This window comes from Strix aluco, chromosome 6 (genome assembly GCF_031877795.1).
Source record: "Strix aluco isolate bStrAlu1 chromosome 6, bStrAlu1.hap1, whole genome shotgun sequence".
In the NCBI taxonomy this organism is placed as follows: Eukaryota; Metazoa; Chordata; class Aves; order Strigiformes; family Strigidae; genus Strix; species Strix aluco.
The window spans coordinates 19930767-19952737 of record NC_133936.1 but is presented as its reverse complement, the minus strand read 5'-3'; the positions used below and the strand labels follow the sequence as shown (position 1 = coordinate 19952737).

The window sequence follows — 21971 nt, the reverse complement described above, 5'->3', positions numbered from 1 at the left end:
CATGTGCATTTATTGCCATCTTGCTTAAACTTACATTCTGCAATCCAAAGATAGGTGGTCTATTGCAAAGGCACACTGCCAGATGAATATGCTTGCATTTGTTAACTATAACTGTAAAATGGGAAAGGACAAAGCAAGCAGTGCAAGTACGTAATTAGCATCCTCACAGGAACCAGTTTCTCAAAATTTATTTCCAATTTCTTGGAAAGAATCCAAGCAGGGATAGGAACACACAATATTTAAAGCTGAAGTTTGGATAATTATCGAGAATATTGAATGCTGTGTTCAAATTTTATTCAGCTCTTATTTGAAACCTTGATTCTTCAAAACTCTCAGTGTTCAGGTTTAAATATGAAAGCAGGACACTCATGACAGCTATTTTTTCTCAGTGTTTTTTCTCCCTGTATTCAGAATATATGAGCCATATTTTTTCTCAGTGTTTTTTCTCCCTGTATTCAGAATACGTGAGCCATATTAGCTTGGTTTTAATCTCTAATCATTGCTTCAGCATTCAAATTAATCTCAATGTCATTCATCCCAGACTGGAGGGGAAGGATCAAAGGATTATGCAGGCTTACTTTGCTTTGTTTCCAGTTAAACTATTTTAGGGAGTCTTTAAAAAATTCTAGAGGCTAATAATGATTGGAATACTTGTTTTCTTTTGATTAGTAATTAAATCAGTCCTGTCATAATATAAGAATGTGAACAAGAGAATTGGCAAGAGAGCCGTTGTAGATGAAATGGTTCTCTGGTCACGTGTTTAAAAAATTCTGAGTTAGCTTACTGCATAAGAACTGTGGTCTGTCTATCACACACAGTATCTCATCTCTGCTATTAGTTGGTGAGAGTACAAAACAACCTGAAAAAGATTGTGGAATAGCCTTCCCACAAAGCAAGCTGCTTCCTAACTCTCAGTCAGAGATTGCTTGCTGCTTCTTTGTGGAAAGACAAGAGGTTTCATTTGACCCTCTTGACAAAAACATGGGGTTTAGCCAAAATCATTAAAATGTGGAAGTGATTTGCTATGTAACAGCTTCCTTCGTTTTGTTAATGGCAATATCAAATCTGATTTTCCACACATGAGAACATTCCTCAGACACATCTTTATGTAAATGTAGTTGCCAAGCTGTTTGTAATGGTTAAATTATACTTTGATGGGAACTCTTCAGAAAATACTCAATTAGTTCAGGTTTTTTTGGAAACGCTGCCAATTATGTGACGTTAATGAGCTTTTTGTTGGTAATGTAATTAAAATTCAACTGCTATAATGGTTAAAGGAAAAAATTATAGCTCTAAGAAAGTTAACATTAAGCAAATATAACATGAAGTGGGGCTAATTAGATGCTGATTATATGGTCCTATGTGCATTTGCTGCACACAACAGTAGTCTCAGTAATGTGGTTATTTTACAAATAAGGAATACAATTCGGTTGAAATTATTGAGATCTAACTCTAAATTTCTTATATTGATACAACACTACAGAAACCGTTGCAAAATTGTGGTGAAAGAGAGAAAAATCAAGCTCTTACCCCAGATGCTTAAAGGTTTTAGATACCTGAATACATCAATAGGAACCTAGAGCAATTTTCAAAAAAGCATGGTATCAGTCTCACATAAATATCAATATATTATTTTATCTTTAATTTTCTGCACCTTTATTTTTATTTTTATTTATATTTTTCACAATCCTATAAGCTCTGGCCATTTGGCCAAATAAATTGGCCCTTTTTGAATACTAGTAATAAAGTGATGCAATGTGTTGTTCACACCCTGCCCACAGGTCTGTAGTCAGAAGCTTCTTGAAGTATTTGGAATAAGGGACATTTCAGGAAAATGTGTCCAATAAAATAACAGAAGGACCTCTTTCCCAAGGGATGCATTAACTGTTCCATTACTAATCTGCCCTTATGTCTGTTTGTTTCCTAAGGCAATCAGAGTACGCATCTTCCAAACTGTCCACCATTTACCTTGGCTTGTTGGAAGCAGTTGTGGGGATAAAACATGAAAAAAATAAGTGCATCATGCTGCTGTCAGTTTTGCTTCATTGTTTTTCATGTTGTTAATTTCTTTGCCTTACACAGTGTTCTTGCCAAAGAATGGGAATGTGTCTTCAGCAGTGTGTGACATTTACACTGAGTTCCTGGAATAATGTCTAACCTGAAAGCTTTATGACTGAGCAACCATGTATTTTGATGACCTGGGGGAAAATGTCCTAGGATGCTGTGAGTGTCAAAAAAACCCTTTTAAAAACATACATAACTTCAAATTGCTGGCCTGTGCTAATAACAGGTAACGCAGTCATTCATTAGAAACGGTGCAGAGCACTTCAAACCTACCATCACAGTATCCCAGAGTCACAGAATGGTTGGGGTTGGAAGGGAACTTTGGAGGTCATCTTGTCCCACCTCACTGTTGAAGCAGGGCCACCTGCAGCTGGCAGGCCAGGACTATGTCCAGATCACTTTTGAATATCTAAAAGGATGGAGACTCTACAACCAATCTGGGCCACCTCTGTCAGTGCTTGGTCACCCTCATAGTCAAAAAGTGTTTTCTTATGTTCAGACAGAACCTTCTGTGTTTCAGTTTGTGCCTGTTGCCTCTTGTCCTGTCACTTGGCACCACTGAAAAGAGCCTGGCTCCATCTTCTTTACATCCTCCCTTCAAATATTTTTATACAGTGGTAAGATCCTCCTGAGCCTTTTCTTCTCTAGAAAGAGAACTTTTTCCATTCTTCATTGCTGTCTACAATCACAATCCATGTTATAAGCATCACCACAAACATTCACTGGACAGTTATTTGCCCCATTCCTTTTTAATCTAGCCAACAGTATAGGCTCTTCTGTAACAGAGCTTCCACACAGTTCAAGGTGAAAGGGCTTGTCCTGAGGAATCAAGCTGAAGCTAACAAAAATTCGTTTAAAGATTAGCCTTATAGTTGAATAAAAAGTATATGTATCTATATTGCAGACATAGAATATGGTATGTAGGAGCCAAGACTGGGACACAACTTATTATAAACTAAGAAATGATAGCTTTTATGACATGATTTTCTAAGCTGATGAATGAATATCCTCAAAGTTTTGCTCCCACTTCCAAATGTTTTAGAGGATCTGGTTTTCAGAAAATGCTGAGCACTTTCTGATCTTCTTTTCTCTTTAGAATAAGAATCTCACACTTCATATTGTGTGAGATATCACAAAAAAAATACCACTTCAGACAATGAAACTTAGTCTTCAAATATCCAGCATATAAACAAGGTATACAAGCCTCTGAAGATGGGACATAGTTGTTCTGAATTAAGTAGACAGGCCCTTGATAAAGAGCCACAGCTAGTTGTTTACAAGTCAGCTTCCATTATGAATCCTGTTTAGCTTTTACAGATTAAAGCTAGAGCTGCAAAGCAAAGACTGCTTTACTCTAGAAACTGAAGTATACATAAATAGTAGAAAACCACTGGTTCCGCTCCAAACCTTCCCCAACACCTGTTTTCATCATCTACCTCATTCATGCTGTGTGAGTTGTACATATCAATGAACATGCAATCCTCATACCTCAAACGTGAAGCTACATGCTTTGCTTCATTTAGGATTACTGCAGCTATAAAGAAGAAAAGGCCTGAAGAGAAAACAGCATTAGTAGAAAACCAAGTGTAATCTCAGCCAGGCTCCGGAATATAGTTAGTGTTATTGTACTCAGATACCAAGTCAAACTCAGACTACATGCAATACTTTCCAGTTTGCCAGTCAGTTCCAATTACAAGGCACAGCTGTTTAGAACATTTTATAGAGTCATTTGAAGGCTATATATTTAATCTGAATAATTCATAGTATTTGCTAAGAGCATTTGGTATTACTTTCAATTATGAACATTGTCTTCTCAGAATGTAAAGTAACTAGTACATACTTGGCCAGCTCTTCTGCTTGCGCAAATTGATGCAGCTCCATTGACTTCAAATGGAGCGATTCCAATTTATGTGAGTAGACAGTGTGGGCTACAGCATAGTTACAATAGCTCTCTTTCCTGAGGTACAAACCCGTCGGTATCGGTGGCAGTGAGCATGGAGTTGCACACTGTGGAAAGGCTTACAGACCCTAAACTAATCTTCTGTTTCAGAAAGCCATTCTTGCTCTCCAAAGTGTAGCCATGGAATTGCATATATACATATGCACACATTTGTGTGTGTTATGTATATGTACATATGTATGTAACATGATGCATATGTTTTATGTATGTATGTGTTTACACATATGTTCTTCCTATATATATTGCACTAATTCTCAGAAGCGGAATGCAGGGCTCTTTTGGCTGATTACCACATGACAATGATAGAAAAATAAAAGGGACTGCACAGCCCAGCCTCTGAACTCATGGTTGACAAGATTAGGGAGAGAATACTTTCTGTGTGATGTAAGAAAGAAAAGGGTGTGGGCCTATAGTCATACCCAAGATACATCCTCCTCCCTCCCATGTTCTTTAGATATGTAATGGATAGTAATATAAAAATACAATAACAATATGTGATGAAGAAATACACAGAAAAATGTGGGAGTTTCACCTTTTTGAAAACATTTTTGGGGGATTTTTTTACTTCTTTACTTTTGAAAATGAGCAACTTCCAAATTCATTACAATGTTCAAATATTGACAATTTTTTTTTCTTGTACCAACAGTTAAAGAGTTGAGAGAAACATCCTAGAAAATTATGATATTCAGAGTATGCTAGCCAGTTATAACAAGTATATTGGTCCTATTTTTCTGAAAAGCCATGCCAGCTGGAATTGTCACTGCTACAGCATCAGGTTCAGTGTGAGCTGGTAAGAATTCTGCTTGTCATTTTACCTCTTCTGTAACTTTCCCCACAGATTTTTTGTCCAGTGAGTGCAATACACTGTCCTTAATAGCAGCCATTACCTGGTGCTGACATGATGGTGCAGGAAACTTTGATCAACTCCAAATACAGTGAACCCAAGATACAGATTTTTTAATGACTCCAAGTGAATCATGAAAAACATTAAGATGAAACTTTCCTGAAGGCAGGTCACTTTCAGGTTCCATCTCCTCGCCTGACTCAGCTGAAGTACTGTCTCATATGTGAACTATAATATAGAGGAGAGTGAGGTTACCATTGACTTTTGTCAAAAGGTGCCACCTAACTATTGTATTTTACAATGTGAGAGGAAAAAAACTGAGTACATATGCATGTTACATACACTCATTACAATTTTCTACTTCTGTTTGGTAACTCTTGTTTGCTGTGCTCTTGAAATATGTACTACTATAGATTCAGTTATGGCAACCATGGTTCTTGATGGCAATTCACTTCTTTCCTGTACTTTTTATTGTCTGTGTATCACTTGAAAAACAAATAATCAGTCACCTTCTAGATGCTAGATGACCTGCTAGATGATATAGCCTGTGTAACAACCTGCCCAACCTGGTGCACTGAGCTGCTCTTGTCTCATACACTTTTTTTCTGAAATCATCCTGCTGTAAATAGGAACTTTATCTGACACAAGAAAATGAACAGAGCTAAACAAAAAGAAAAGAACTGCCAGTTTCCCGGAGAAGATTATATTGTCTTACATTCTGTATTGCCTGTTTAGCAAGCTATGTATCTTTAACGGTGCACATGCAGTGAGATACTTGTCCGTAGCAATCCATTTCAACAAGTGTGTTATGTGTCGTCCTGGTCCAAACGGCCTTTTGATCACCATCTGCTGTCCTGTCGGGGTACTGCAGGGCTGGGCAGCCTGCCTTCTCCCGCAGGAGCCGCAAAGCTGGCCAACTTCATGGAGACACAGTGCCTTCTAATACTTAGCGCTGGACTTACATTTAAACTGTGATTTTGCATCCCCTATATGACACCCATAAAGTTTAAACAGAAATTAGATTTTAAAATCATTCTGAGATTAGACGACAGAGTATCTCAGTGAAATTGGCATGTCATGAAAATAAGTAGATTTTAGGTATAAGGTTGTTTCCAGGTTTATTTTGGCTCCTTTGGCACCATGTCTTAGAGGTTACACAGTTGTTTGCCTAGGGAAGGTGGTGATCATTCTGGATGTTTCAAAGAAAAAATCTGAAAAGCCACGTTTGATAAATATGTATGTAAGTTTGTATATCCTATGCCAATCAATGACTGGGAATCCATGAATGAATAGATGTGAAAAATGCAATTAGGAGCAGGAAGAAAGAGGACACGGACAAGAGAACATGTGGAAAAGACTGGAAAAGAAGTAGTCATTAAAAAGGAGAGCAACAGAAGGGCAAAATAAGGCTCTCAGAAATGACTGAAGGTACAAACAGAAGGCAATGATGAGAGGAACAGAAGCTGTGCCCTTAAGTTTTCAGCAGCAGCATTAGCAGGCACTTGCATTGTAGCTGGAAATGACAAAAATGGACCATGAATCTCAGCAGATGGATCCAAGAGCAGAGAAAAATTATACTAATGCACACACACACAAAATTATGTGGACTGTGTAGTGAGAATGTTTCCCTAAACCCATACTGTGGTACCACAGTAAGGTATTTAGGATAGAGCTCTAGAAGGATCCATTAAATTTTGTTTGCCACTCTGACACTAAGGTTATTACGTTTATACACTGCCTCAATTGTATCATATGGGCTATGCTAATCCGGTTGTGGTCAACCAAGAGAAAATTACATCACTGAAAAAGATTCTTTGCTGGCTTCATGGAACATTGTTAGAGGAAATAAGAGGGTTTGCTGTAATGTGTATGCTTTGTGTCACAAATTAGACCATGGGCTATTCCAGACTAGAGCACAGGCTGTCATTAATGTTCATTGAGATGTCCACTGTGATTCCAGACCCTTTCCTTTTCTGAGCATAACTGAAATTCCAGGTGGAGTCCTTCATATTTAACATGTCTCCTGGACTGCCTGGCACCTTACATATGTAATAATCTTATTTCATTTTTTGTACCCTTTTGCATTTTACAAGCATTATCATGATGTATGAAAAAGTCTGTAAAGGAAAACTTCTCCAGGAATTTCTTGAAGGGGAATATCACACTTGTTGCTTCACAGACTGTCACAAACTGTTTGTAAAAAAATAGAAATGATAAAAGACCCATATTCCTGACTGGCAGGTTTTTTCAGCTGCCAGGGTAATTGACAAGCTTTGTGTCAATCTGTCCTACCTGTGGTCACCAGATCGCTGAATATATTCTTCTCTGGCAATGCTGCCCCACAAGAGCTATGAAATTGCCCCTGTTACTGAATGATTTAGGACTTTGACAATAGTTTCATAGAACATACACAGCTACAAAGCTCAAATCTGGGGGTTTTTTTGATTTTTATTTTCTTGTAGGGAATGGGGTCATAAGCAAAAGGCTTATCTTGCATAAATCTGTAGGCCACAGTATGAAACTCAATTTATAATGAATGTTTGGCATACAGTTCTCAAGTGAATATGAATTTTCATACAGTAGAATTTTCAAAGTTGGCATTTTACATCTAAGGGAAATCAAATCTTTTTGTTAAACTCGACCTATGCCAGATTTGCATAGTGGGTAGCCATCACTGCAGTACTTCACATCTCTTCACATTCATTATATTGGCATAAGATACTTGAAGAATCATTCGAGGGATTTGGGGGAGTTGTGTTGGTTATTGTTAACAGTGTATTAAATTTGTAAACCTTGGTTTAAAATTGATAGGTGAAGTTGATGCTATTGATGTCAACAGGACCAGGATTCTAAATGTTAAATGTGGCTAATCAGAATTTGGAGAAATTGCTGCCTTAATCCGAGGCACCTTTAGCCCACTGTTTGTCGTCCTAATGCCCTTCTGTTTGATATTTACTTCTTTGGACATTGCTACCTCACTTCTTTTGAAAATCCATGTTAGCATTGATGTCATAAAGTAAGCAGAATGAATGTGTGAAATTGCTTGTAAAATTATCAAATGAAATGAATAGCAAATATGATGACTTTTTTTTTAAAGTTGAATAAGGAAACTGTCAGCAATGATGCACTCTCGTAATGCTTACTAGAGCTGAACAGTATATATATAAGTCTGTGCAAAAGAGGCAGCTAGGCAGATCTCAGGATCCTCAAGGCTTGCCATAGTCCCAGAAGAGAGAGTAGCAGCTCTTTCTGCAACTGCTACATATCACTTCAAAGTACAAAAAGGTAAGATTTATATGAACTACAATTTGTTTGAGAAAGCTGAGTGCATTATCTGAATTGTATTGCCCAAAGTTTGCAATAGAGGTGCAGGATCCTTCAGCAAATTGGTGTTTTCTTCTGTGGTTATACTCATTGATGTTTAGAGTTAATGACATCATCATTTAAATATTTTAATGTATTGAATTAGTTCAACAGAGAATGATCCAAAAAAGGGAAATTGACTATTTGGGTTACAGAAGCAATTGAAAGAAGGAAGATTACCATAAGAACATGAAAGACATGCCTTGTAGTAAGAATTTAAATGTGAGACAAATGTGAGATACAAATTATTGATTTTTAGATTTTTATCTCTTTTAGTATCTTCTCTAGAGATATTTAATGAACATGGGTTTAAAAATATTCAGTCCTAAACATGAATCAACAGGGATTAAATTAGCAGAACGCAAACAGATTAGGTGGGTTTATATAGACACTGATTTTAAACTGTCCAAGACAGATTGTCACTCCATCGCCCTACAGATTGCCACTCCACTGCCCTACATTTAGATTAGTTTGTCTCAAGCAACTATTATCTTCATATCACTGTAAGATCTGAAAAGGAAACTTTGTAGCACAAAAGTAAAAATTAAAGCCTTAATAACTCAATAACTATTGAGTTATTGTGATTATTGTATAAAATTTATTTTAGTCTTCCATCCTATTATGGATTGCCTTAGACTAGAACCGTTATATTTTTACAGAACTTTCCGCAAGGCATTATAGCATGGAAGGTAAATTAGATGTAAAGTACATCTACCTGAAAAAGTGATATATTTATAATTAGAAATAATTGCTATTTGCAAACAGTTTCCTGTCAATAGAAATCTATTTTATTCATTCATACACTTTCATATGAAAATATTCCCTCTTTACTACTGTAACGCCATAATTGGTGTTTTTAAACTGGACATAGATACAAATCTGACTTTTGAATTATTCTTTTTTGAAAACTCAATGAAATTAAGATAGTTAAAATTGCACATAGGTACGAAAGACGTTTGAAGTAAAATATATTGGAAAACACAGCAAAATCAATTTGATCAAGTAAATAATACTCAAATAAGTTTCTGATCAAGATTTCAGTTACATGCTTTCTGGTGGTTCCATCTGAGATGTATTAAGTTTTTCATCTCCAGTCAGAAAGAACTTAAAACATTTCCATTAGTCTAATATGCACAGGAACAAACATTTTCTGTATAAGATTAGCCTTAGTTTTCCTGCACTTTGACAATAAGATTGCATGGTTTTAGCAGAATCTACTGGTGACCTAAATAACGTAGAGTAAATAAAACCTTTCTTCTGATCAGGAAATTAATTGATGGAATAAACTAAACAAATATTATTTTGCTGATCATCTCTCTTTCTCTACAAAGCATGTTTGTGTTCCCAAGAATAAAATAACAATTTCTTCTTTAAAAACTGTAGCTTCTTTAACTTGTCAAAAACTGCTGTTGCTGGTTTGAGTTACCAATAGCAAGTACTAAATGTCGAAAAAACAAAACTGATTTTAAATTTTTAAAAGAACATATTTTACAGACATTTAATAGCTTTTGAAAATGCTTATTTTATTAATAGGGATTCTCTTACATGAAAATTGTTTTCATTTAAAAAAACTGCATTTATACATCTTTCTTTTTAGTAATCTCCCCAGATTTTGATTCTGAAAAATGTAGAAAGCAGCCGAACATGCATTTAACTTTGAACACATTCTTAAGGCATAGAGTGTGACTGTTCACATCTGAAAGCTCTATAGATCTGAGGCATGAGTTAGATCTAAGATATATTGAAATAACTGAAAATCTGTTTACTGACTACAATGGGCTTTGAATTTGGTTTTGTTTAAGTTTTATATAAAAGAATAGCTTTTGTTGTCTGATACTACTATAAGGAGGTTGAATTACTGTCTTTCATTCCACATCAGTAACTCAGGTTTATGTCTAATCTGTATCATGGTTTAACAAAGCTACAGCTGTAAACTATCTTTCTTTAGTTTTTCAGGTTAAGTGAAAGTATATCAAACTGCTAGCATCCATTGAGCAGGGCGAATTTACTTATGTATGGTGCAATAGCCAGACTTTATTTGGTGTCTAAGTTAACTCATTTACAGCTGTATCAGCTAGCATGGGGGTCACTGCATTATAATCAAACCATTTTTGTGACCACAGCAGAGTCATCTCCCAAAGAATAGGCAGAGCTTTTGTTCCATTGTTGGAAGCCTATGAAATGTGAAATTATGCATTCTTTGGGATAAACATTGGATGTCAGTGTTGCACCACCAAATTAGAGCTCCAAATGAAACAGTGAAAAGAGAGTTCAATACTATAGTTAGGGTTATAATAGTACTGACTACATGGCCTCTACAGTATTTGTTGGTACTATAGCAGGATACGTGCAAGTGTAGGAATCAAATCTCATATATCAGGACATTACAAAAGGCAGAAACGAATTTCCACGCACACTGATGAAAAAATGAGCAACACTGGCAGTGGCTTCTGATGGAGAGAGGGAAATTAACTCCATTGCTTATTAGTACAATCCACCAGAAAATCTTATATTCATCAATTCATTTTCCTAGTTTTGATTAAGATTTGATTAAGATTTTGATTGCTTTAAATATTTGATACTGACACTGAGGTATTCTAGTAAAATATTTATATTATTCATTAAGATTCTCTTAAAAATTAGGCCTCACAAAGTACCAGAAGCAATACATTCTACCTCACCATAGGTAAAATGCTTGCCAACAGTCAAGCTTTGCATCTCCAACTATAAGTTATTTTATAATAGATGGAAGAAACAGATTTCATAAAAAATCTGCTCCGAAGATGGACAGGCTACTGGTAAAGAGTAGAAGTCCTACAGCAGTAAGGTTTTTGATGCAGGACTTCACTTTTTCAGAGATGTTCATATAGCCTCCCCATTTGCACTGCTCAGTGCAGAGCCAACTCTAAATCTCAAGACAGAGTAACCTGCACCTTCTCTACACATCATTCCTTCATAACTTTCTTATGGCTTCCTCCAAGCCATAGTATATTTAAATTCAGCTTATTGTGACAAGGCATTACAATAGAGCGATTTCACTCGGACTGCCTTATTTTATAAATCATTGAATTTCAATAAATAACTCCTCCAGTGGATCCGGAGGAGTTCAGCGCAGATTACATTTAGTGGGGAGGGTAGTTTTTGGCTGGGTCTTACTTTGCCATATATCACTTTACTTCAATGCACTCATCTTTCCTATCTCCCTTTGTTTTTCAGACTGTAACATAAACTTCCATAGGAAAGTGTCATGGATGGCAGAAGGGCTCTTTCAAAAACACAAGTATCAGTCCAAGTACATGATGAAATTATTTTCAGTGACATTTTGCTGATGTGAACTCATTTCAACTTCTGTTGCTTTACAGCAGATTAATATTGTGATCCATACTGATTTTAAAGTTAGAATGAATGAGCATTTACTATTCATCCTTCAGTGAATAAGCATTTAGCCATTGAATGAATGGCATATTCAATTTCTTTGTCAAGGTCAAAAGTACCTAAACAAATTTTAAATTCATTTCCTTTTCTATATATTCATTCCATAAATTTAAGTGATACAAAATGATTAAAATTACACAATATATACTAGTTGATTTTGTAAGTAGGTTTCGTCTCATTTTCTGTTTATGCAAAGCACTTCTGAGTCTATTAGCCTTTAGCTGCTCATAGTCCCTTTTGCACAGGATTTTGTGAGCCTAAAAACAAATAGCATTTCTTTGTTCAATTGAGTTCGTCCTATAGGGGATCATGTGTCAACAGACTAATAATACTACAATAAATAATGAAAATCGTAGCACACGTAATTAGGGGATTAGAGAATGCCTTATTTGCATTGGTGACTACTCACTAAAAGTTATAACTGTACTACTTGCATGAGTAAACCAGTCACTAATGCAAGTAACGGAATCACTGTTTGGCTGTGGATCACCAAAGCATTTGTGCAGGCTCTAGTTTACATTGAATAATCTCACATTAAAATCAGTGAGACTGGTCGAGTTATTACAGTGCACATGATGAAGACACAGATAATACTGTGGCCATTTCTGTTACACAGTTGAAGCCAACAGAATGACCTATAGCAGTAAGAATTACATCTAGGACACAATATTTTCTGCTTTGGTTTGTTACCATTAATAAGTATATACCCCATATCTTGTATATCCCATACAACCCCATAATGGAAGCCCTTAGACTGAAATAAAGTATTATGTCAATAGTGCAACAAACAAAACTTGACATATGACATCATGAATTGAACACAAGCCAGTGTGTGGTTTGGTGGGGATTTTTTCTAAGGACACACACCTATTAATAAGTCATTATTAAGTCCAGAGGCCTACTGCTGCAATATCTGTTATTTAAAAAAAAAAAAAAAAACTTTTAAAAGAAGGGTGAAGCGCCCAAAGGAAAGAATAAAGAGCTGCTAATGGGATGGTATTCTTGACAAAGATTTGTTTTGTTTTTCTCTAGTGAATGAGCTGGAAAAAAAAAAAAGTCGCAGCTCACCTTGCATTCTAGAATAGAGACTAGAGCCTAAAGACTAGAAAGAGACTACATCTTTTGAATGCCTACCCAAGGCATTACAGTCTCCATCCACTGGACACGTCCAAATCCTCACAGGGTCTCAATATCTCCAAATTTAGATCAGCATTAAGGACTCTCTTTTCAATGTAATTGATTCATATGTATGTAAAAATGATTACATTTTTCTTTGTTGCCTTATTTCTGTTTTGACAGGCAATGAAAATGAAAAGCGTTTATTTTGTTGCTGGGCTCCTTTTAATGATCGCTCAAGGCAGCTGGCAAAATCCTCTTCAGGATACAGAGGAGAAATCAAGGTAAATTCTTTAGATCAAACTTCTAGAAACACTTGGCCTGAACTTTGTTTTCTTACAGTTGGAAGCAAAACATACTATGATGTAAAAATAGTTTTTTATATACTATTACACAGTACTTAACCTACCATTGGAACTGGCAGAAGTTTTTAATATTGCAAAGCATAGTACAGAAGATTTGGTATTACAAACAATAGCTGTCTTAGTTATTCAAGAAGACCTTGTAATTGTGCACTATCCAATATGCTATGTTGATTCGTTTTGCTAGCCAGCTAGTGATCACTTGCTTTCACTTTGTGAGTAAAAATTAGTATTTTTCTTAAAAAAAAGTCAATGCACATGTAGAATGTACTATAACCATTGCCAATTAATGAGTTCTAAATTTTTTACAGGTCATTCAAAGCTTCCCAGTCTGAACCATTAGATGAATCTAGACAGCTGAATGAAGTGAAACGTCACTCACAAGGCACATTCACCAGCGATTACAGCAAGTACTTGGACAGTAGACGAGCTCAGGACTTTGTGCAATGGTTAATGAGCACTAAAAGAAATGGGTAAGCATTTTGGTCACATTGCAATAGGTCTCCATATATAGAAACAGAGAAAAATCTAGCTGAATTCCGTTTCTTGATTTCAGCTTTCCATCACAGACCATGTATAATCCTCAAATAAGTAAAGTACATAAGGAAAATTTATACATAATGTTAATATATTATTAGAAATGGGGAATATGTTGAAAATCAGTCAAAAGGATTTGGATAAATCAAGTGTAGTATCACCATATTACCTGATATGCCATCTAAAAAGACTATCTCAGTCTCTTTGAGACAGATTGTTTCAGTGAATGAATTAAGTTCAATAGGAATAAGATCTGTAAATATAATGTAAAGGTCTGGGCCATTAGGACTTAATAAACCTTTCCTATCTATAAATACTCTAATCCTGAAGTTTCCTTTGTTAAAAGGGAGCTAAGGCATAAGTTTTGTTGACCACTGGATACTTTACCAGTATCACAAGTATGCTGTTAAGGCATGAGTGTGCATGTTTTTTGAAAATATACTTTGATTTACTGAAAATATACTTTGAGAGCAACAATAATGTAAAAGCATATAAGTCTATGCCATGTATTTAAGAGAAGACCTGTCCACAGATTCCAAAACTCTATGATATTAATGCTTTTAAATCCCTATGGAAGCCTTTAAAGTAAAAATTTCTAGACATTGGATTAATTTAAATTCATACACCTGAAATTATTTATAATATTCATCTATCAGTCATGGTTGTTTATCATAATATTTAAATAATAACCAATAAAATCTTATCAGTTTATGCATGCTCTGCAATGTATTGGTAGTAATGATCTAATGATTGTGGAATTCTACTACAGCCAACAAGGACAGGAGGAGAAAGAAAATGACAAATTCCCGGACCAGCTCTCAAGGTATTCTAGTTGCCACAACTTGTTACTCAAAACCAGTTTGAGCTTATTTTCTGTTAAACAAGAAGGAAAACAACTAGTATTCTTTACAATGCTACCATAATCCGAGAAATACCTATTATAAGAAACTATCTTGCACCTGCTTTTTACAAGGAAAGAGAAAATGTATCTGTGTTATTTATTCCTGTGCCTGTGTTCTATAGCTATGTGCAGTGGCTTCAAGGAATGCAACAGGATAAGAATAGATTTCAGGATTTCAAGTAATAAAGGAGAGAAGAGAATAAGATAAAAAGAAAAACTTGGTATAGAAAAAGGGTGAAGCAAAAAAAGCATTATGTTGAGAAAAAGAAAACCAGTGAGAAGACTAATGAAAGGAAAATGGCCAGACACCAACCTGCAGAGAGCTGATAAAACACTATGCAATCCTCAGCCCTAAGAACTCAGTCCCATATTACATAAACTGCTCATTACAGCAAACACAAGACCTGCTGGAGGCCAGGATTTCGTTTCTCAATAATGTTTTTTGGAGAATGGGGGGGGGGGGGGGGGAATTTGAAACAAATAAAACAAAAACACAGTAAATGTTTTTGCAAAACAGATTGAAATACCTATATTAATTCTTCCCTTTGTCAGAAATTCCAAAGAGGATAGGCCAGATCACAAAGATCCTTCCATTCAAAACAGTCAATATCAGTAATAAATCTGTAATAATGTCTCAGTTTCAGTGAAACAGCATATCTCAACAAAATTAATGTTTCATTAAAAATGTTCCAAACAACTCTAGTTAGCATGCTGATGAAAAGTGCAGATGGTACTAAATCAGGAGGAATGATGAAATCCCAAGAAGTTAAAAAATAATATAAAGATCTAGAGGCCCTGAAAATTGGGTGGAAATTAGCAAATTCTGAAATAGAAATGCTAGGGAACTTATTCATGGAAAATATTCCATAATATGTCTACTTCTCAGAGCAGTTTGCCTTCCTAAGGGCCAGTGTGACATAATTTTGTGCTGTATCAGAGAAAGAAAAGAAACACAATGAGGTGCAGGGAGGGAGAAGGTGACTGTCTTTCTCTATTAAACTGGGGGTGATCAGGCTTGAAATTGTTCCAAGATTACCACTTGGTCAGAATGACAATTAAAAGGGTGTTCACAAAGCAATTCAAAATATAAATTTGAGAGGAATTAAGTCTGAACAGTTTGGCTAAGAAATAATGAAGATGAAGGTAGGAGGAGTGGCTTAATGGAAATTTTTAGGTTAACACAAGAGGTAATAAAAAGTATGTCTGTATAATACAATCCAGTTTGTTGATCGTAGCTAATTAATCTAGAATAAGACCACTCCAATGCAGCTATAATTGCTTTCAGCACCTGATTTGATCTGTTCAGAACTAGTTCAGGCATCTCTGCACAAAACTATTGCATAGCACAGATAATACCTTCAGAACTGAAAGATATCAAGAGTAATTTGAGAAGCAAAAAAACCCCCTCTCCCTAATAAGAAATGCTAGTCTGGTGGGTGGGAAATATATATCAATAAAGGTAAAAAAAAATTAAGTCCTTATGCAGTCTGCTCCTACAGTATTGCTCTTCTTTCAGCAATGCAATCTCCAAGCGTCATGCTGAATTTGAGAGACATGCTGAAGGCACCTATACCAGTGATATCACCTCTTATTTGGAAGGTCAAGCTGCCAAAGAGTTCATTGCTTGGTTAGTGAATGGACGAGGAAGAAGAGAGTAAGCATCCATCCATTCCTATTATTAAATTTTGCCTTGCTTTTGGGGTTAGAAATCACGTCTGATGAAACCTTGATGTGTTCTTGATCATTCTTGCTGTACTTCCTGTTTTTCTTTTGTAATAGAAAATACTGTGTGGGTGTTAGACTACCACTTTACATTATTAAGTTCAAATACAGATTAAAACAAACCTGTTCAGTATGCTGTTACACTCTGAAAGGTCAACTTATATTTAAGGTCAACTACACAAGACCTTCGTCTAACTACCACCTTTCCCCCTTCACATAACATTGCTTACAGTCTCCTTAACTGTCATAGAGATGATTCAAGTCAGTGTCATCTTAAATTACTTTCTCTTTTTTTCCTTTTCACAGTCAATCTTTTCCTCTGCAATATTTCCAAGATTAAATTTTTACTAATGTCATCAGCTGTACTCCGTGCACTGGTGATCGTTCCCAGCAGTAACTGATGACTTCTTTTCCTCTTCCCATGCTCCACAAAGTCTCCCTAAGTTGCTGCTGCCAAAATAACTATCATTTCCTACAACTATGACTTATTTTCCTTTTTAAGACACCTCTACTTCTTTTGCTATGGTTCACGGTTTCCTGGACACAGTGCTCCACAGTTTTGACCTATCTATGTCTCTGATTTCTTTCATTAATATCTCATTCTCCACATACCCATTGCAGATTTCTCAAGCCTATTCACTTCATGTACTCACTCATGACTTTACATCTTTTTTCATGATAGTCTTATACTTAGAAGGCATTACCTTCAATCTCCTGCAGGCACCATCTTATTCCCAAGTCTGCATGGTTAGGAGCTACATCATGCACATGCCACTCCCCACCTTTTAACTGTTCTGTACTTATTTGTGCCTTTAGACTGTAAGCTCTTCGGGGCAGGGATTTCGGTTCATCCTCTGATTATATATACTACCAGCTGTAAAGTACTTTGTAAGTCTCTTGCACTACATAAAACCAATAAATAATAATAAAACATAATCTGTAAGACAAGATTGTGTGTTGTAATCAAGGAAGACTAAATAGGTAAATTTTGTAAATAAGGATGAGTTCCTGAAAAAACAGTTAAATACATGGTCAGCTATATAGAGAAGGGAAAGGCTGGTGCCACTTCATAGCGATGTTCAGATTTGCAGTTGTTTTTCTGTCATGTTTTATTTTCATGATCAGAAATAGGGTATTTCAGTATCTCTAAGAGAGAAATACAACCTAGCTGTGATGAACTGAGCTTAGAAACCTAGACGGACAATTAAATGTAGGTGACCCTTCTACTTTCCAATATTTAGTATTATTTGTGGTCAAATTTGTATATAGCCTTATCTGAAATTATTGCATGAAAAGAACCAGTCTGCCTGTCTTTTGTCCCAATGCACAGTGTCCTTCAGCATCAGCCCATCTTAATGAAACCCATTAAAATGTTCCTATATTTGATAGGATGAAACAAGAGAGGAAAGTTTTCTAAATCACGGTCTTGGCATAATGGTTTTCCAGTGGTCAAAAAAGGATAGAGCAAGAATCAGGATCTGATTCCAAATATAAAATGCTATTGTACAGCAAACAAGCACTAGGATTTTATACAGGTGTTGTAATTGAGTTATTCTAACCCCCACCCCCTCCGAGTTGCTGCTCTTAATATCTAAACACTTACACAATATAATTGTAAGTATATAGCTAGGACTTAAGTCCAATTAAAACAGAAAAAATGTATGAAAATTTGACTACAATGTTTTAGGAGTGATATTTCTTAAATAACAATTCTTAATAAATCTACTGTTAGTTTTACTGATGTCTAGTCTACTTGACACAGACATTGCAGACTGAGATATGTTTTTGCATGTATGGCTTTTTCAGAAATGCTAGAATGAATTTAAACTCACCTGAAGGAACAATCTTCATCTGCTAAAGGGAGACTTCCATGCTTTATTCTGTTGTGAAAATAATGCCTCAAGAGGTGTTCTGATATACATCGTGCCATATTAAGCCGTAACATCAGGCTCAACCCTTAACTCCTTAAAATCACAGGAAATGTGCAGTGTATTAGAATCGTATAATGAGGCCCTTTTAAATGGTTTGTTTATTTTTGGTCTGAAAATTGTTTGATAATTTTTTCCCTTTGAAGTTTCCCAGAAAAAGCACTTGTGGCTGAAGAAATGGGCCGAAGACATGCAGATGGAACTTTCACAAGTGATATCAACAAAGTCCTTGATGACATGGCTGCCAAAGAGTTTCTAAAATGGCTGATTAACACAAAAGTTACCCAAAGGTGCGTGAATTTTGACTGCATTATTCTTAATGTACTGGGGTTTTAAACATATTTGCCACACATAGGGAAAATACTGCTAATTTTTCTTTAACTATTGATGTATCTGTAACTGTGTTACAAACTTTGTTACAGACAGTGCTGAACAAGGATAAAACCCTAAACTGAACTCATTCCAAATATAGTTTGTATTCTGCATCAGTGGTGAACCTATGTAATAGTTTGCTATTTAACTTGAGGGGAGTTTTGCCACTGAATGTTACCAGAAGTAAGGTCATACTAAATTATTGAAAAATAAAACTCCTTTGCACAGGCATTATAAAATCAGAAATATTTATTGGTAAAATTACATCAAACTGATTAAAGACTGTGATGTAAAACACTGCCTTAAACTGTGGCTTGTCATTAGGGAACAGTGTATTTTAATCTGAGTTCCTGATAGCTAACTATTTAAGAACCCTGCTTTAGTTTGCCTGTATATAGGCAAATGCTGTTGGCAAAGCAGTATTTTCTATGTGAGCTCTGTGAACATGTTAATATTTAAGAATTATTTGTTAACATTAACAAAGCGTTTCAAAAATAATAAAATGCCAACTCAAGGCACGAGTGAGTGGCCAGATTTTTAAAATGTTGGATGTAAAAATGAATTACATTGGACTACTGAAGCACTCAAAATGACTACTTGATCTTGGAAATCTGAGACAACCAATATTATCTCAAAAAATTTAGAAACTATAGTTAAAATACAGTTTTTATTAACATTTAAATATTTTGTGTTTGTTTGTAGTTCAGCATTGAAACAATTTAAGAAAATAATCTATTAGAAACTATTAAAAAGCTTTTCCTTTAGGAATAATTGTTTTGTATCCATTATTGGAGAGAGGCATTGAGGGGTCTGTGGAACTAACATCTGCTAATTCTTAAACAGAAAAAGTATGTTCCACACATATTTCATAAATCTTGGGAGATTTATAATATATCCTAATTGCTGCTGCTTTTTTTCCAGGGACCTTTTGGGAGAATATCAGTAAAACTGCAGAATAAAAATGTGAGACATGAAGATCTTCATTGCATCAACTGCCAGTTATTAAGAGATTCTGAAATCTGTATTCTGTCATTTACATTAGGTGTAACAAAGCTGTGTCACCTTGCATGCCAGGAAATAATTGTACTATAGTTTAGTGTTGCCAAAGGTTTATATATGGAAAACCCATTGTCTAAGGGATGGTTATCTTAACAGCTTTAAGACTATGAAAGTTCCATATCTTCATATTTTTCATTTATTAGGACTGAAGTAACTCCATTTATATTTAATGATAAAATTATTTTTCTAAAAGGTTGACTTCTACACGCAAAGGATTCAATCACCAATTATATGTGTTATTTGTAAGGGTCTGGCAGTTACAAATGCCTGAGAAGTGAATATCCCTCTTAAAACCTTTGTTATAAAAAGGCTAAGCTTTAAGGATATTAAATGATAGCCTTAAATAAATTTTTTCAAGCTTCTTTTCTGTTGACTTTTCATGTGTATATCCCTTGTGCCTTTTTGCACTCCATTTCATTTTATTCTAATATTCTAGTGTCACTGAGATCTTGGAAGTGGTTTGTTTGGAATGATAAATGTCACATTTTCTCCATAATGATTCTCAGAAAAGAGCTGTGTGAACTTTGAATTACCTTCAGTTGAAAAAGAAATCATGTAAGATGAAGCTAGAGGGGGAAACAAGACTGAACAGACAAGTATTCTTCATTAGCATAAAGTCTGGTTTCTCAGCAAAAGCAGGAGGACAGCTTTGAAAAATATTAAGTGCAATATACTCCATTAGTAGTGGAAACTGACACATAACTTCTTCAAATTTTATAAGATTGCCAAGTAAAGCCAAATCAAATGGTCCTGGGTCACTCTCATCTGTGTTGTATTCTTTTCTTCCTTCTTCCTCTGAGCACCGCTTTGTCCATCATGTCTTGCATTTAGCAACATTATAGTGTAACTTACAGGCACAACTGCCACTTCAGTAACCTTCTCCATTAGGGGGACAGAACATTTTGCTTGCAGATCTCAGTTTCTAGCAATCCAAACTATTATCCTCTCAGCTGGCCAGGGCATGTTTTTGTAGGTATGGTAGTAGTTGCAACTCTCAAATAGCCACAGGTGCTGTTATGCACCTCTTGTTTCTGATGACTACCCAAATCCCCCTTTCTCCCCTTGCAGTATGCCAGGTATCTATTTTAAAATGTCCTAAAGGGCAAGTGGTTTAAGAGAAAGCCAATGGGCTTAGCAAGTGTCTAGGAGAAGTTGATGTGAAGCAGGAGCGTTGTTGAATCAGAATTAGCACCTATAACTTTTGCTTGGAATAAATAGTATTGGTTTGTGTCTCATTTGTTTTCTAAAGGCATCTGAAACTTTAACTGATGGTCTAGAATTTCTGGAAAAATAAGATTAGATTGTACTCCCAAAGTGCTACAGGAACCAATATTCTGTAATTTCAGATCAGGACTGATCATACCCAATTTGGCATTTAGAAGAGCTTCTTGACAGTAACAGAAAGGTGTTCTAACATCCCAACTTTAAACAATTAAAACTCAATAGAACCTTGCACTAAAAATATTCATCGGAGCATCCAAAATACCACTGGAGATTAATTGGGGGGGGGGGGGGGGAGGTGGAAAATGTATACATATTTGTTGTTTATTTAATCCCATTTGTACACAGTGGTTCTGGAACTGAAAAAGATTCAGCTACACAGTTGAATCCATATGGTCCAGGCTGAAATGGTACAGTTAACTCTTCTATTTTCATAGACTGAGCAATTATCTTTAAAATGTTTTATTCCAGTATGTCCAGAATATTTAGTGCTCTGACAGACAGGATTCCTGAGTTACAAATCCATTCTCCTGTGGTGTCTGTCGCCAGTATATTTGAGCACCTCCTGATGATGGCTTTGTCAGCTATGAAAATAACTGTGTTCCCACATTTTTACAAATTATATGCTTTTAGGAACAGAGAGGTATAATTTTCTCAAAGTTAGGCAACTTGTCTGAAACACAGCAAAAATATTTAACCTCTAATTTTCTAAGTCCCCATCTAGAGCATGAATCAAAATATACCCTTTCTTTGGAAGTGAGATGAAGCTGAGCATGTTCCAGAAGTTCCAAACACATGTTCTAGCTCAGCAGGACTAGGACTTATATATCCTGAAATCACAGAGCAAATCCATATAGGATCAAAAATGAGGTATGTGCTGGGTATTTCTTATGCATGTTAGATGAAATTCAATGAATGGTACAAACATAGGGAGAAATAAGCAGCAATTGCTTCTTTAAAAAGTGTCTTTACTAGACAATAGCTACCCATGTCTGCATGCTGAGAGAGGGCAGAATAGCTGCACCATTCAAGCGTAGCGAGCATTGCTATTTATGTTTTAATTTAGTACTCTAGTAAGGGAGAGAGA

The 21971-nt window shown here is 35.6% G+C and overlaps 1 protein-coding gene across 1 annotated transcript; it reads left to right on the top strand.

Moving 5' to 3' along the window:
- The first annotated feature begins 8069 nt into the window (after window positions 1-8069).
- On the top strand, window positions 8070-20025 carry GCG (glucagon). The gene is made up of 7 exons (XM_074828274.1): window positions 8070-8153; window positions 12966-13066; window positions 13456-13617; window positions 14451-14504; window positions 16099-16236; window positions 18379-18522; window positions 19526-20025. The coding sequence occupies exons 2-7, from the start codon at window positions 12969-12971 to the stop codon at window positions 19548-19550; spliced, it is 621 nt and encodes a 206-aa protein (XP_074684375.1). The 5' UTR covers window positions 8070-8153; window positions 12966-12968; the 3' UTR covers window positions 19551-20025.
- Window positions 20026-21971: the final 1946 nt, after the last annotated feature.